This window comes from Hypomesus nipponensis, chromosome 10 (genome assembly GCF_054491055.1).
Source record: "Hypomesus nipponensis isolate SF chromosome 10, ASM5449105v1, whole genome shotgun sequence".
NCBI lineage: Eukaryota > Metazoa > Chordata > Actinopteri > Osmeriformes > Osmeridae > Hypomesus > Hypomesus nipponensis.
This window is the reverse complement of record NC_140370.1, coordinates 13,198,854-13,213,300: the sequence shown is the minus strand read 5'-3', so window position 1 is coordinate 13,213,300 and position 14,447 is coordinate 13,198,854. Positions and strand designations below refer to the sequence as shown.

General features: G+C 51.1%; 1 protein-coding gene across 2 annotated transcripts in view; it reads right to left on the bottom strand.

The window, feature by feature from the left end:
• The window catches only part of slc6a9 (solute carrier family 6 member 9), a 38,798-nt gene that overhangs the window by 4,881 nt on the left and 19,470 nt on the right, over positions 1 to 14,447 (bottom strand). For both annotated transcript variants that reach the window (XM_084706835.1, XM_084706834.1), the window contains 11 exons: positions 8,692 to 8,848; positions 7,392 to 7,523; positions 6,540 to 6,816; positions 3,821 to 3,953; positions 3,580 to 3,714; positions 3,164 to 3,267; positions 1,583 to 1,820; positions 1,088 to 1,222; positions 851 to 950; positions 621 to 721; positions 141 to 311 (listed from right to left, as the gene is read on the bottom strand). In XM_084706835.1, coding sequence (XP_084562961.1) covers positions 141 to 311; positions 621 to 721; positions 851 to 950; positions 1,088 to 1,222; positions 1,583 to 1,820; positions 3,164 to 3,267; positions 3,580 to 3,714; positions 3,821 to 3,953; positions 6,540 to 6,816; positions 7,392 to 7,523; positions 8,692 to 8,848 — 1,683 coding nt within the window. The remainder of the gene's footprint in view (positions 1 to 140; positions 312 to 620; positions 722 to 850; positions 951 to 1,087; positions 1,223 to 1,582; positions 1,821 to 3,163; positions 3,268 to 3,579; positions 3,715 to 3,820; positions 3,954 to 6,539; positions 6,817 to 7,391; positions 7,524 to 8,691; positions 8,849 to 14,447) is intronic.

Here is a 14,447-nt window from a genome sequence, read left to right as displayed (position 1 = left end):
GGAGAGGAGGGAGAGAGAAGGAGGAGTACAACATGAGAAAGGTCAATGAGACACAAAACGCTGGTTTGTCAGGCCAAGCGGCAGTACAGTCAACCAATCACCAGGCTGGGCTCCTCAGAAGGGCGGGGCCTTTGGTTTACCTCCATGAAGGTTGCCCCGTCGGAGCGTGCAATCTTGTACAGGGCATAGACGGGTATGCAGATGACCGAGGACATGGCCATGAAGAAGCCGATGACCAGAGACCAGCTGGGGTACACGTAGTCGTTATAGGTGATGGGCTTGTACTGGATCACTGTGAAGATCAGGATGAACTGGGGAGAGAGAGAGAGTGAGAGACAGAGAGAGAGAGAGAGAGAGAGAGAGTCAGAGAGAGTCAGAGAGAGACAGAGAGAGACAGAGAGAGACAGTGAGAGAGAGAGAGAGAGAGAGAGAGAGAGAGAGAGAGAGAGGGGGGGGGGGGGAGAGAGAAAGAAAGATTAGACAACAGCAAAAGTCTGGCCACACAGATCAGTGAGGACCAGCACACGACAGGATTGCAGGTTCAACTTTCAGGCACACACCCACTCCCTCACACACAGACTCCCCCACACACACACCTCCTTCACAGTGTTTCCACTTACAGATATGATGAGAGGAGAGACAAATCTCCAGCAGACTTTGAAGAAGAGCGGAGGAGGGAATCCCAGCATCATCTCCACATCTTTGAAGTACTGTTTGTGGCCTGAACGGGACCGGGAAACAATTAGGGGACCAGTCCAGTAGGGGGCAGAGCAGCCCTGGTCACAGAGCTGCATGACGGGAGATATTTGTGCTATGTGGCTCGACGAGGCAGGCTGCTTTCTGTACTCACCATAAACATACATGACGCAGATGCACATGATGCAGGAGATGATGACCAGAGAGAAACTAGCAGCATAGTTATCCATCAGCAGCAACCAGTAAATCCCTGCCTGCACACACCACAACACAACACAAGACACACGTCAGCAAGTCTCCTTCCAACCTTAGATAAGGGTGGGGGTGTTCATGAATGTATGTGTGTGTGTGAGTGTTTGTGTTATTGTGTGTGTGTGTGTGTGTGTCTTACCCGTGTGGTAAGAGGCACTCCCAGCAGGAAGCCTAGGACAGCCACCCCCAGGGTGACCACTGTCTTGTTCCTGATGATCCAGTCTGTCCCAATCTCATCCACAACGGCTGTCACCAGCGTCTCCAGCAGACAGAACTACACACACACACACGAAGGGTGAAGACTCAAACTCACACATAGAACACCTAAAACACTCGACAATCTCAGTTACCCTGCATATTTTTGCTAGAGGCATGTTTGTATAATACTAGTAAACGCACACAAGATCAAATGCAAGTCTACTCTGTAAAGGCCACAGCACCAGACAGACAGAAACAGACATACAGACAAACAGACAGACACAAAGACAGACAGACTGACAGACAAACAGAGAGACAGACGAACAGACAGACGAACAGACAGACGAACAGACAGACAGACAAACAGAGAGACAGACAGACAGACAAACAGAGAGACAGACAGAGAGACAGACAGACAGACGGAGGCGGTCCCCACCTGGGTCCCCAGGCCCAGCAGGATGAGCATGAAGAAGAAGAGCAGAGACCACAGGGGCGAGATGGGCAGCAGAGTGAGGGCTTCTGGGTAGGCCACAAAGGCCAGGCCGGGCCCGTGGTCGGCCACCTCGGACACGTTGACGTTGAGGTGGTGCGCCATGAAACCCAGGATGGAGAAGATGACGAAGCCGGCGTACACGCTGGTCGCACAGTTGGTGATGCTGATGATGATGCTGTCTCTGTTGCCGCGGCAACCGGAGGAGAGGCGGTGGAGGAGGAGGAGGGGGAGGGGGAAAGGAAGGGAGGAGGGTTGTTAGGAGGCCACGGTGTAACAATACGAGGAGGGTTTTAAAGGTGTGCCTATGTGGGATCTGCTTCCTTCGAGCGAAAGATTCAATCTGTGATTTCAATCAGGGATTTAGATCTGCGTCTGTCGTGTCCCCCGACCTGCCACAGGGTGGTGCTGTGGAGCAGAGAGACAACAATAGAACCAGACTGTTGGTGGAGGAGAGCTTCAAGGTGTTCTATATGGAAGCCTGGTTCAGACCGCATCTCTCGTCTCTTAGCTTCTGCCAAGCTCTATGCCCACACGGTGCACACTTTCAAACACACACACACACACACACAGTGAATTCTCCCCAATCTCGTCTCTCCCTGAGTTCTGAATATGCCTTTTTAATCACTGCTGACACTGTGGCATGATCCAGTTCACAAGGGTACCTGATTCACCCCAACCTAGCACGAAGACCTACACACACACACACACACACACCGTCCAGCAGCAGGCTATTTGGAGGGAAAGAAAGTCCAGATGAACAGGGGACCATAAAAATGCCACACCAGCGCTCGCTAGCTGCTGCCTCGACACAGCACGCCACATACCACTTTATTTTAAGGCCCCTTGTCACCTCATTATTTTGGAATGATGGGTAAAAGAATTGAGTTAAATCCCAATGTCAGTCCGGTGCAATAACGATGGTGGATTAGGCCCAAGTAGAGGAAGCAGAGCAGGAAGGGAAAGAGGGGGGAGCTGTCAGAGACCAACTAACAGTTGTTGAGCATGAAGTAAAGAACATGAAGTAAAGGGCCAGAGGCTGGAGACTAGCTTATAGGAGACATGAACTTGGGGATATAGACTAGGTTATAGGAGACATGAACTTGGGGATATAGACTAGGTTATAGGAGACATGAACTTGGGGATATAGACTAGGTTATAGGAGACATGAACTTGGGGATATAGACTAGGTTATAGGAGACATGAACTTGGGGATATAGACTAGGTTATAGGAGACATGAACTTGGGGATATAGACTAGGTTATAGGAGACATGAACTTGGGGATATAGACTAGGTTATAGGAGACATGAACTTGGGGATATAGACTAGGTTATAGGAGACATGAACTTGGGGATATAGACTAGGTTATAGGAGACATGAACTTGGGGATATAGACTAGGTTATAGGAGATATGCGTTCAGTGATGGAGACTAGGTCTATGGGAGATGCAAGCTAAGGGAGGGAGACTAGACGGAAGGTGCTAGCGGGATGGCACACAGGGGGATGAGCTCTGGCATGGTACCAACCTGAAGCAGTTGTTATGGAACTTGTTGTAGGAGGCCATGGTGATGAGGCCCCCCCAGGCACAGCCCAGAGAGTAGAAGATCTGAGAGGCTGCATCTCCCCACACCTGGACACACACACAGACAGACAGACAGACAGACAGACAGACAGACAGACAGACAGGCAGACAGGCAGACATGCAGACACACAGACAGGCAGGCAGACACGCAGACAGACACGCAGACAGACACGCAGACAGACACGCAGACAGACAGACAGTCACACAGACAGACAGGCAGACAGACACACAGACAGACAGACAGGCAGACAGAGACAGATACACCACAAAGACATACAGGCATCATTAAGTTATGGCTAAACAGGTATAACAACAGCTGATCTAGAACACCTCTCGACCTCCAACCCTAAGCCAGCCCACCTTGGCGTCCAGGATCTTCTGCCACTGGGGGGTCAGGTAGTATTTGATGCCACTGACTGCCCCCTCCAGGGTGATGCCCCGGATGAAGAGGATGGTCAGCACAACGTATGGGAAGGTGGCCGTGAAGTACACCACCTGGACACCACACACACACACACACACACAGGCTCAACTCTGACTGCTGCTGCACCACGCCAGACAGGTGTGTGTGTGTGGTGGGGGGTGGGGGTGTCAGTCTTACCTTGCCAGAGGACTTGACCCCCCGGATGAGGCAGAGGAAGACCACCACCCAGGATATGGCTAGACAGCCCAGGATAGGCAGACGCACCTCCCCAAAGTTCCCTATATCATCTGAGATGTTCAGCACATAGTGTCTGAGAGAGAAGGGGGAGGGGAGGCAGAGACGGACACAGCCAGAGAGGGGAGGGAGGGGAGACAGAGACGGACACAGCCAGAGAGGGGAGGGAGGGAGGGGAGACAGAGACGGACACAGCCAGAGAGGGGAGGGAGGGGAGACAGAGACGGACACAGCCAGAGAGGGGAGGGAGGGGAGACAGACACAGCCAGAGAGGGGAGGGAGGGAGGGGAGACAGAGACGGACACAGCCAGAGAGGGGAAGGAGGGAGGGGAGACAGAGACGGACACAGCCAGAGAGGGGAGGGAGGGGGGGGAGACAGAGACGGACACAGCCAGAGAGGGGAGGGAGGGGGGGAGGCAGAGACGGACACAGCCAGAGAGGGGAGGGAGGGGGGGGGGGGCAGAGACGGACACAGCCAGAGAGGGGAGGGAGGGAGGGGGGGGGGGTGAGAGAGACAAAGACAAGAGAGATCAGTCCAGACACACACACACACACACACACAACACTGTGTGGACTCTGCTGGTGTGTGTTCTACATGCATCCATTCATGGAGGCTCCGTACAGAAGCGGGATTGTAGCGACCCACGCTACACTCTCTCACCAGGAGCATATTTCAAGCCTCCAGCGTGTGATGGCTGACAGCAGCTAGCTACGCACAATGGACCAGGTCTGCAGCAGCCCGGTGCGGAACAAGCCAGGCTTTCTCCCTGGTCCAACCACAACACAGCGCCCTGACTAAACATGCAGCCTTTAGACAGTCAGTGACACTCGCACTCATCTACATGGGACACACACCGACAATGCTCCCTTTGACTGGTCACTATGCGCAGGCCAATATAACCACTAGAACACAACCAAACTCGTTCTTACACAAACAGAATTTAAATTTGGGTCGATGTACATGTATGACACAAGTATGGCCTGTAGTACCTAGTTTACTAGACAATCTGTTGTGTAATCTCTGTGTAAATTCCACTGTGCTGGTATGTAGTTATTGCGTGTACAGCCAAGCCTGTCTCAAACGAGTGAGGGTTGATTAATAGTTATCCAGGATTAACTAAACAAACATGCCCTTTGACTAACAACTTTTAAGCCATACAGGTATTTAACAGTCTAACAAGCATACACGGAAGGCATTTTTGAATTGCCTCGAAACCTCCTTTCTTTTGAATGAAACACAACTGAACTTGCTTGATGGCACTGGCAACAGCTGTGAGGAGGATCGAGTCAGTTCACTTTAATGAAGTGAGATTACCTGAAGTTCGGGAGGAAGATGGCGCACTAAGACTCCTCCTTCACTCCTATCAACTCATACGCATCATCAGCCCAGATAAAGCACGGAGGAATGCGACCAAACTCCCCATTTTCAATGAAGAGTTCTGTATAAAGTCTCTTCCGTTCCTGTGCTAGCATGTTATTGTCACCCTTCCCTGTCTTCCCTGCTTCTCCCTGTCGTCTCTCCAGGTTTCCCGGGGGATCTGCTCGAGCTGCTGCTCGGACGTGACCCACTGGGACTCTCCGCCACACCCAGAGTTTAATGCCTGGTAAATATGCATTCATTCCTGTGCATCCCAGTAATCACTCTCCCCCTTCCCTTAGGACCCCAGGCCTGGCTCTGCTACCAGCCTCCTCCATCCGCACCAGGCCTGGCTCTGCTACCAGCCTCCTCCATCCGCACCAGGCCTGGCTCTGCTACCAGCCTCCTCCATCCACACCAGGCCTGGCTCTGCTACCAGCCTCCTCCATCCACACCAGGCCTGGCTCTGCTACCAGCCTCCTCCATCCACACCAGGCCTGGCTCTGCTACCAGCCTCCTCCATCCGCACCAGGCCTGGCTCTGCTACCAGCCTCCTCCATCCACACCAGGCCTGGCTCTGCTACCAGCCTCCTCCATCCGCACCAGGCCTGGCTCTGCTACCAGCCTCCAGTAACCTGAATCAGGCTTGGCTCTGCTACCAGCCTCCACCAAACTGCATCAGGCTTGGTTCTGGTACCAGCCCTGCTTCAATAAAAGGATATTATTATTCAATTGCTGGTGTGTTGCTGAATTCGTGAATGTGCATTTCGAGAGGTTTAGGTTATTCTTAGTTGTTACTGTCATTTTTTGTTTCAATACCTCAAATACATCCTCACTCTCTCACCACCCTCGTTCAATCTGCCCTCCCTCCCCCTCTCTCTCCCTCTCCTCTCCCTCTCCCCCCTCTCTCCCCCCCCCCCCTCCCACCCTCTCTCTCCCTCTCCCTCCCTCCCCCCTCTTTCTCCCTCTCCCCCCTCTCTCCCTCCCTCTCCCCCTCTCTCCCCCCTCTCTCCCTCCCCCCATCTCTCTCTCCCTCTCCCCCCCTCTCTCCCCCCTCTCTCCCACTCCCCCCCCTCCCTCCCCCCTCCCTCCCTCCCTCTCCCCCTTCCTCCCTCCCCCCCTCCTCTCCCTCTCCCCCCTCCTCTCCCCTCCCCCCTCCTCTCCCCCTCTCTCCCCCCCTCTCCCCCTCCTCTCCCCCTCTTTCCCCGTCCCTCTTTCCCCGTCCCTCTCCCCCTCCTCTCCCCCTCCTCTCCCCCTCTCTCCCCGTCCCTCTCCCCCCTCCCTCCCCCTCTCCCTCTCTCTTACTTCCAGTACTCCTCGCTGGGGCTCGTCCTCTTGGTGCGGTTCACCACCTCTGCCACGCCGGCCGCCAGGCTGCTGGTGGCGTTGGCGAAGGTGGCGTTGAGGCGCGAGGTGCTGCCCACCACGCTGCTGCAGGCGGGCGTGTTCCAGGGGTTGTTGCAGTACGTCCAGGGCAGCAGGTTGGTCATGGACATGAAGAAGTAGTAGAAGGAGATGCAGATGACCACGTTGTAGTAGATTCCGATGTAGGTGGAGACCACCATCATCCCGTAGCCCACACCTGGACACACAGAGGAGCGGTCAACGCCGGGCGCTGGTCAAACACAGGGAGACGGCCAGGGGGAGACAGCTGAGGGCCTTGTGTGTCCTGCTTCTAGCACCGCGCCGCTGAATGCAGATCCTCTTCGCACACACACACTTTGAACACACTCACCTTTAGCTCCTTTCTCACGCTCAACATTCTACAGGTTTATTTTCTCAGTCTTTTAAGTGTCACTTTTTCTTCTTTGTTTTTTTACCTTTCCTCATCCCTCCTGTTGCTGTTTCTTCACCATCTCTGTCTCTCTCTGTCTCTCTCTGTCTCTCTCTGTCTCTCTCTGTCTCTCTCTGTCTCTCTCTGTCTCTCTCAGTCTCTCTCAGTCTCTCTCAGTCTCTCTCTGTCTCTCTCTGTCTCTCTCTGTCTCTCTCTGTCTCTCTCTGTCTCTCTCTGTCTGTCTCTCTCTCTCTCTCTGTGTCTCTCTCTGTGTCTCTCTCTGTGTCTCTCTCTCTCTCTCGCTGTCTCTCTCTCTCTGTCTCTCTCTCTCTCAAGTAAACACACACAGACAAACACTTCTAGAATGAAGAACGACCTCTGACCTTTGAACACAGGACTGATCCTCCAGACGCCCAGGCACCCCAGGCTGGCGAACTGTCCGAAGGAAAGCTCCAGGAAGAAGAGGGGGATGCCACAGAACACCAGCATGATGAAGTAGGGGAACATGAAGGCACCTGGCAGAGGACCGCACACACACACACACACACACGTCACACACCCAGGTCACATAAGACAAGCCATCACTGAGTCCTAAATATATATATTTAGTTAGTTGATTGGTTTATTTCAGACAAACAACTTAGTTTCATACAATTGAGCTAACATATATTATATATATATATATATATATATTTATAGAATAAATGCAGTATGTATGTGTGTATCCGTGTGTTTGTGTGCGAGTATACATTTGAATGTGTGTGTATGTGTGTGTGACCCATCTGCAGCTACCATGTGCCCTGCTAGAGGCCAGGCGAGGCAGGCGAGGCAGCATCAGTGAGTGCTGCAGAGGCAGCAGGGAAGCAGCCAGGCATGAATCCTCCGTGATCAGCTGAACCCACGGCCACAAACAGCCCACTGGGACCACCGACAAAAAGTGTGTGTGTGTGTGTGTGCGTTGTGTGTTTTGTTTGTGCACAAGTTTGTAAGTAGGCAAGTGAGTAAGTGTGTGTTTGTGTGCGCGCGAGTGTGTGTACACAAATGAGTGTGTGAGTATGTGTGTGTGTGAGTGTGTCAGACTTCTGATAAGACCAAGTTGCTCTTAATGTGTCTGGGTCTTGAGCAACAGCAGTCCACTCCAGAGATCCAGCTTCACAGTGAGATAATACACAGCCTAAACACACCATGCCCTTCTATGGCCTTGAGGTGGCAAAACAGACGTAACACACACACACACACACACACACACACACACTGCATGTTGGGAGAGACTCCATGTGAATGGAGTTGTAGCCCAGCCAAGAACAGCTCTGGAACCGAGCCAGAGGGATAAACACAACAGACTCAGGCTGGAACTGGACCAAACTCACATCGATGAACACACAGTACAGTAGTGGAACCTGGACTGTCATTGAATTTGCTTTAGTGGACACGGCTCCACTCTGGGTAACAAACAGCTCCAATTTCCAACACAAGCATCAAACACAGAGCGAGAAGAGGAAGTCAGAAAGGGCTTACGCAACCATTTACGGGAACGTGGAAATATGACCCAATATCACTCGATTGTTCTCCATGGCTCAGATAGCAGATTTGAACTAAATCAGTGAGTGTTCAGCTCGGAGGGCTAGTGTGTGTGATGGTGTGTGTGTGTGTGTGTGTGTGCGCAGAGAGAAGCCCGCCCACCTCCTCCGTTCCTGTAGCAGAGGTAGGGGAACCTCCACACGTTGCCCAGGCCCACAGCATAGCCCACGCTGGTGAGCACAAACTCGATCTGGTTCCCCCAGTTCCCCCGCCTGGAGTTCTCATCCTTCTTCACAGGCTCTCCCGGGACTGCTCCATTCTAGAACACAGAGGCAGAACGTTAGAAGGGCCACCAAACGGGGGAAGCGGAGAGGGTCTTGGAGGGAGTTCTCGGCAGAACCGGAGCGCTAGCTGGAGCCTGTCCAGAGGAAGTTCAGCTGAAACATACAGAACAATGCTGATAACAGATGGAACAGTCCACTGACTGACAAATAAAAATGACAGTGAGCATTCACATATGACCGGTGAGACCCAGCATTAGTCTTCTCGTCAGTCCAGATTGTCTAGCCTAAGGCCACTGCTTGCTCTCAGACTGACAGAGAGAAAGTTCCAGTATGTTTCCATTATGACCCTATCTTAAATGACTTTGGCCTCCATGTTGTTCTCTGAGAAAGATGCCATTTGATTTGGAATTTAATTCCTTGTGGTTTTACTCCTTGTTTGTTATGCAGGGTCTGTGATTTCAAACCCCTGCCGTGTTTGGGTGGTACCACAGTGTCCTGACAGCCATCGCTGTGGCCTGACAGGTTTAGCTGTGATCTAGAGAAGCTTTCTCTGTCAACACACACACACACACACACACGTAACCCTGCATCCACAACAGTCCAGCAAAGCACTGCTGCTAGTTTATGTCCATGCGTTGGCAACTCTCAAGACAAGATTTTGTTCCCATCTGTGATGCAGATTGATTAGCTTGTTGATGTGGTCACAGTAGAATCTCCTCCCTCCAGCTCCTTCTTCTAGTGCAACACGTGAAGGAGGGTTTTTGAAGGGGTTAACTGGTCAAATCCCCTGGTTTGAATACCAGGTCTGGCTGCCTTTAGACTTTATGCCTTGTATGCACGACGTAATATGGTGGCTCCTCGCTGTAGGAGCTGTGTGTGTGTGTGTGTGTGTGTGCGAGAGACAAAGAAAGAGCGAGTGTACAACTGTATGTGCTGCGCAGCTCTGCTTTGCGTGCTGGAGCGGAAGTGATGCGAGCCGAGATAACCGTGGCGTTTGGCACCAAATCAACATTTGGTCTTGTCGTTCTGCATTTCAAGTCTCCTCCCTCCATCTGTCTCCATCAGATGGTCTTCTCCATCCTGACCTCCTCCACAACCCCTGGAGTCCACGGGGACGCCATGCTCCGCTCCCCCGCTCCACCCCCCCAGACTCCCTCTCCACCCCTCTCCACCCCTCTCTCTGTCCTTTCCTCTCTCCTCCTCTACTCCTACCGAGTACACGCTCCTCCACATCCTCCTGTGGTCGCATCACGGCGTAGCACCAGAGAAGCTGCAGAGCTCAGGTGTTCATGAGGGAGCGTATCGATCACGCTGCCAGCACGCTCCCACCTCAGCTCCAACATGTCATGGAAAAAAAGAAGCAACCTTTCCATGTGGGGCGGAATGCTCCGGCAGTGGTGTGTACCCGCGTCCTGAAGCAACCTCAGGACGTGTGTAGGCCGTGGTGCACTTGTTTCGACTACAGGTTTGGGGTTGACCGGCAGGAGCCTGGGTATGTGGGGCAGCGTGCGGTGAGAGGGCCGTGCGAGGCTGAGGGGCAGCGTGCGGTGAGAGGGCCGTGCGAGGCTGAGCAGACACACGCAGCCCGGAGCGGACACAGTCCCACACAGACGGCCAGACGGCTCGTTCGGCAGGACAAAAAAAGAGAGAGATTTTTTCTTTTTTTATATATATAAAAATATATAAAAAAAAACAAAAAAACACAGATCTTAGACGATTGCCCTGTGGTGGTTCCTTGCATCTGGCTGCGACAAATGCTACAACTCAAAACAAAGTTAACCTTTTCCAGGGAGATTTCCAACCCTCTGTGTTGGACTGCAGATGGGACACTGTACGAGATCACCAAACAAAGCTTTTATGTGTGAGGAACTGCACTGTTTCAGCTGCCTCACAGCTGGCGGCATGCTGGAGCCTATTCTACAATGGGCTAACTTCAGTTATCTTTGGATGGAGGAGACGCCAGCACCTGTGTTCTGGGGTTTGTATTTGTGTGTGTGTGTGTATGTGTGTGAGAGAAACTCCTACCTGCTTGTTGTGTAAGAGCAGCTATACAGACAGGGCTTGAAGCAGAATGAGAATGTGTGTTTGTTCACACACACACACACCCATAGGTCTACCGTTGCACATCTCCAGCTTTCCCCACCTGTGATAAGTAGCTAGCAACACGACAGGGTCAGAGTTTGCCATATGTGCGCGTTTGACCTTCTCTCGTCTTTCTGACCGCCTGTCTGTCTGTGCGTCTGTCCATCTCGTTGCCCAGGTGTTTAGACCCACGGTATCTGCTCCATGGATCCTGTGCAGTCACACACGCACAAGCACGCTCACACACACACACACACACAGCCTCATTGCACACCCAGCTGGGCCCATCTGCAGTTTACGTAAGTCCACACACATCACTAACTCTACAGTACAAGGCCCAAGCACTAACCCTTCCTCTACCCTGCCTCTTATCTCTCTAGCCTACGTCTCTCCTGCCTTTTTCTCTAGTCTCTCTACCTTGTCTGTCTTACCCCTCTCTGACCTCGACCACAATCTCCCTCGGTCTGGATTTAAGACCAGGGCCAACAACCTCTGAGGTAGCATGGTTCTTTACAGTATGTGGTTCCCTCTCAATGTGGGCCACTGGCCCCATCATAACACAGTTATGTGCATATGCACTCTTACTGGACATTTGCAAATATTGCATGTTTTCACAAAAGCACTGGGTACAAAGTTCAGACAAATGTCTAAAGGTTTCTCCCTCACTCACTATTTACTAACTATTCACAAGAGTTTGTGGTTGCGTGGGTGACAAAAGACAAACTAGCTAGCTTTCTGTCAGCTGGCAAACGGTGAACATTCGAAACCACTCATGTGTTCTCTAGACCTCACAATGCCAGACCCCAGTCAGTCCAGTACCCTGCCTTCTCTTCCCTCCCTCTCTCTTTTCCCTCCCTTTCTCTCCCCACAACAGGGAGTTTGATGGACAGTGGCACACACTTCACAAAGCATGGCCCCCTGACAGCTGCCACCCTGTCAGGGTGTGAAACCCTCTCCACTGGAGTGTAAGCCTGCTCCTTGCCCTGGAGATCACACACACATACACGCGAGGACCTCACCCACACGTAGGTAACGTTGGAGCGGCCTGCCCCGACTGTCAGACACAGCCTCACGGGTCGCAACTCAACGCCCTCCTCTCTTCCCCTCCCTCCCTCCTCTCCCTCTCCTCTCCTCTCCTCTCCTCTCTCCCTAACCTCCTCTCCCTCCTCCTCTCCCTCTCCACCCTCTCTCTCCACCCTCCTCTCCTTCCTCTCCTCCATCCCCACCCTCCTCTCCCTCTCCACCTTCTCTCTCCACCCTCCTCTCCTTCCTCTCCTCCATCCCCACCCTCCTCTCCTCCCTTCTCTCCCTCTCCACCCTCCTCTCCCTCTCCACCCTCCTCTCCCTCTCCTCCCTCTCTCCTCCTTCCTTTCCCTCTCTCCACCCTCCTCTCCACCCTCCTCTCTTTCCTCCCTCCTCTCCCTGTCCTCCCTCCTCTCCCTTCTCTCCTCCATTCTGTTCTAATCTATTGTATTGTATTGTATTCTGTTCTGCTCTACTCTACGGTCATCTCACCAGGAGTCAGTCTGATCCCCCTCCAGGTGCCTGGCATTTAGCTAATGCCCGCTAGCCTTCCTGCCTGCTCACCCAATGCTTCTGCCCCCTTGCTACACATGCAACCTTCGCAAGCCATTAGACCCTGTGCTTCAACTGACATAACATGCTCCGGCACCCCCCCCACACCCAAAAATGGAGATGTTTACTTTGCTTCCCTCTAATATTCCTCATTGCACGGTCAGAAGTTTGGGAGAAGTGTGGTTTGTCACAAACAGGCGTGCTCAGGGCTGAAGAGATGGTTGTGAGAACGTGAGGCTGTTCGTTTGCACAAAAAAGAGCTCAGTGAGGGAAAACAAAGAAAAATGAAACCATTCAAAATGGCCGTAGACAAACAATGTACAGTGCTGCTTTGATTGACGTGGTATTTGACGTGGGATTTCACACAGACTTCTGCAAATGTGCACCAGTACCTAATTTACTCATCCAGGTCTCCACCTGGATGAGTCACGGTAAATCGAACTGAACTGAGTATGCACTGTGATAACGTGAGTCATGTTGCCAAGTTGGCAAAACAGACACGTTTGACTTCCAGAAATTAGTATGACGACTGTTAGTTAAAAAGTCTATATCTTCAAGCAGTAGAGTGAGTATCAACAGCTAATGAATACAATAGTAATGGGATACACGAGTATTGCAAAAAAAAAGCTGGCAACATACAGAGCAGCAAACAGCAGAACTGTACTGGGACAAACCTTCCCCTTGTAATCACATCTAGTGTTGTGCTATTGCTCAACAATGACAAATAAGTGATGCTGTGGCAACAAGAGATGGAGGGATGAGGGAAATGTTTGTCATCTCCTCTAGGAAGAACATCTGTCCAAACAGAGACAAGTGAAAGGTCATCTTTCCCCATACTTTCACAGAGCCACCATCCACCCCAACATCAAAATAAACACGACAGGAATAAGGCTGAATTGTGAACTGTTAGAGGAAGGTAGATTGGACCCAACACTGTAAACCCTGATAAGGGGGTTTACTCAAAATGCTTGTGTAAACTGATTAGGCAACATCAAACTGTTTAAGTAATTGAATCTCTTGTGTAAAAAAGAGACTACTAGACGATTAACTGAAAATAGTTTTTTCTTCTTTTTCAAATACATTTCTTAGATTACATAAACAGCTTGATTTAGTTTCCACAAAAGTTACGAGAATTCAGAATAAACTGGGTTTACAGTGTAGTAGGAAGGACTATCCTCGGGCTTGGGAATGTTGTAGGGGTAACAGTGCTTTGTTGGCAAACAATGGAGACATATAAATATTATATTACTAGAAGAAATTTGTATGAAGGCATTTGCACTATCATTAAATATTGGGTTGCAGAAGACACAAGAGGGTTAGAACATACAGCACTCAGACTGCTTCATTTTGGGCTGACAAAAAGTATGTATATGACCTCTTATATATAACCTCTTCCTCTGAAGCTGGGGTGGGGGAGGTCTAGTCTATGCTGTCCAATCAGGTTCGAGAGATGGGAGCAACTTCAAATAGGCCTCTTTCAAAGGCTCTGGTTCAGGATAACAGTTTGGATCAATGACACAACTGACATTTTTCTGCAGAGGCCCACACTCACAGACACGTCAAGAAGAGGAGACTATTTTAAATGTCAATGAATTAAAAAGATAGAATAGATATTTAAGTGTGAAATCAGAAGATTTATATCCTGGCATTTCATAACCAGAGATGTTATAGTAAAAGGAGATATTCACTTCCTTTTAGGGTCTGTTGTTTTTTGTAAATGCTCAGGCATCACAGTCAGAGGACAATGATGGGAGGTTGTAACGAGTGTCACCAACGCTCATTTTGAGATTGACATTATATTCAGGACTCAGGAGTCGGTATTGTTGCGCAGTTGAATTCCGTTTTTGAGATTTAAATTGCAGACACTCATTGTCTATTGAAAGGCAAACACGGAAAGCACTGAATTCAACGACTTCTATTGTCACGTCATTTCCAAACTGACACCAAGTGACGCCTGTTAGCCAACTCCAAATCAGA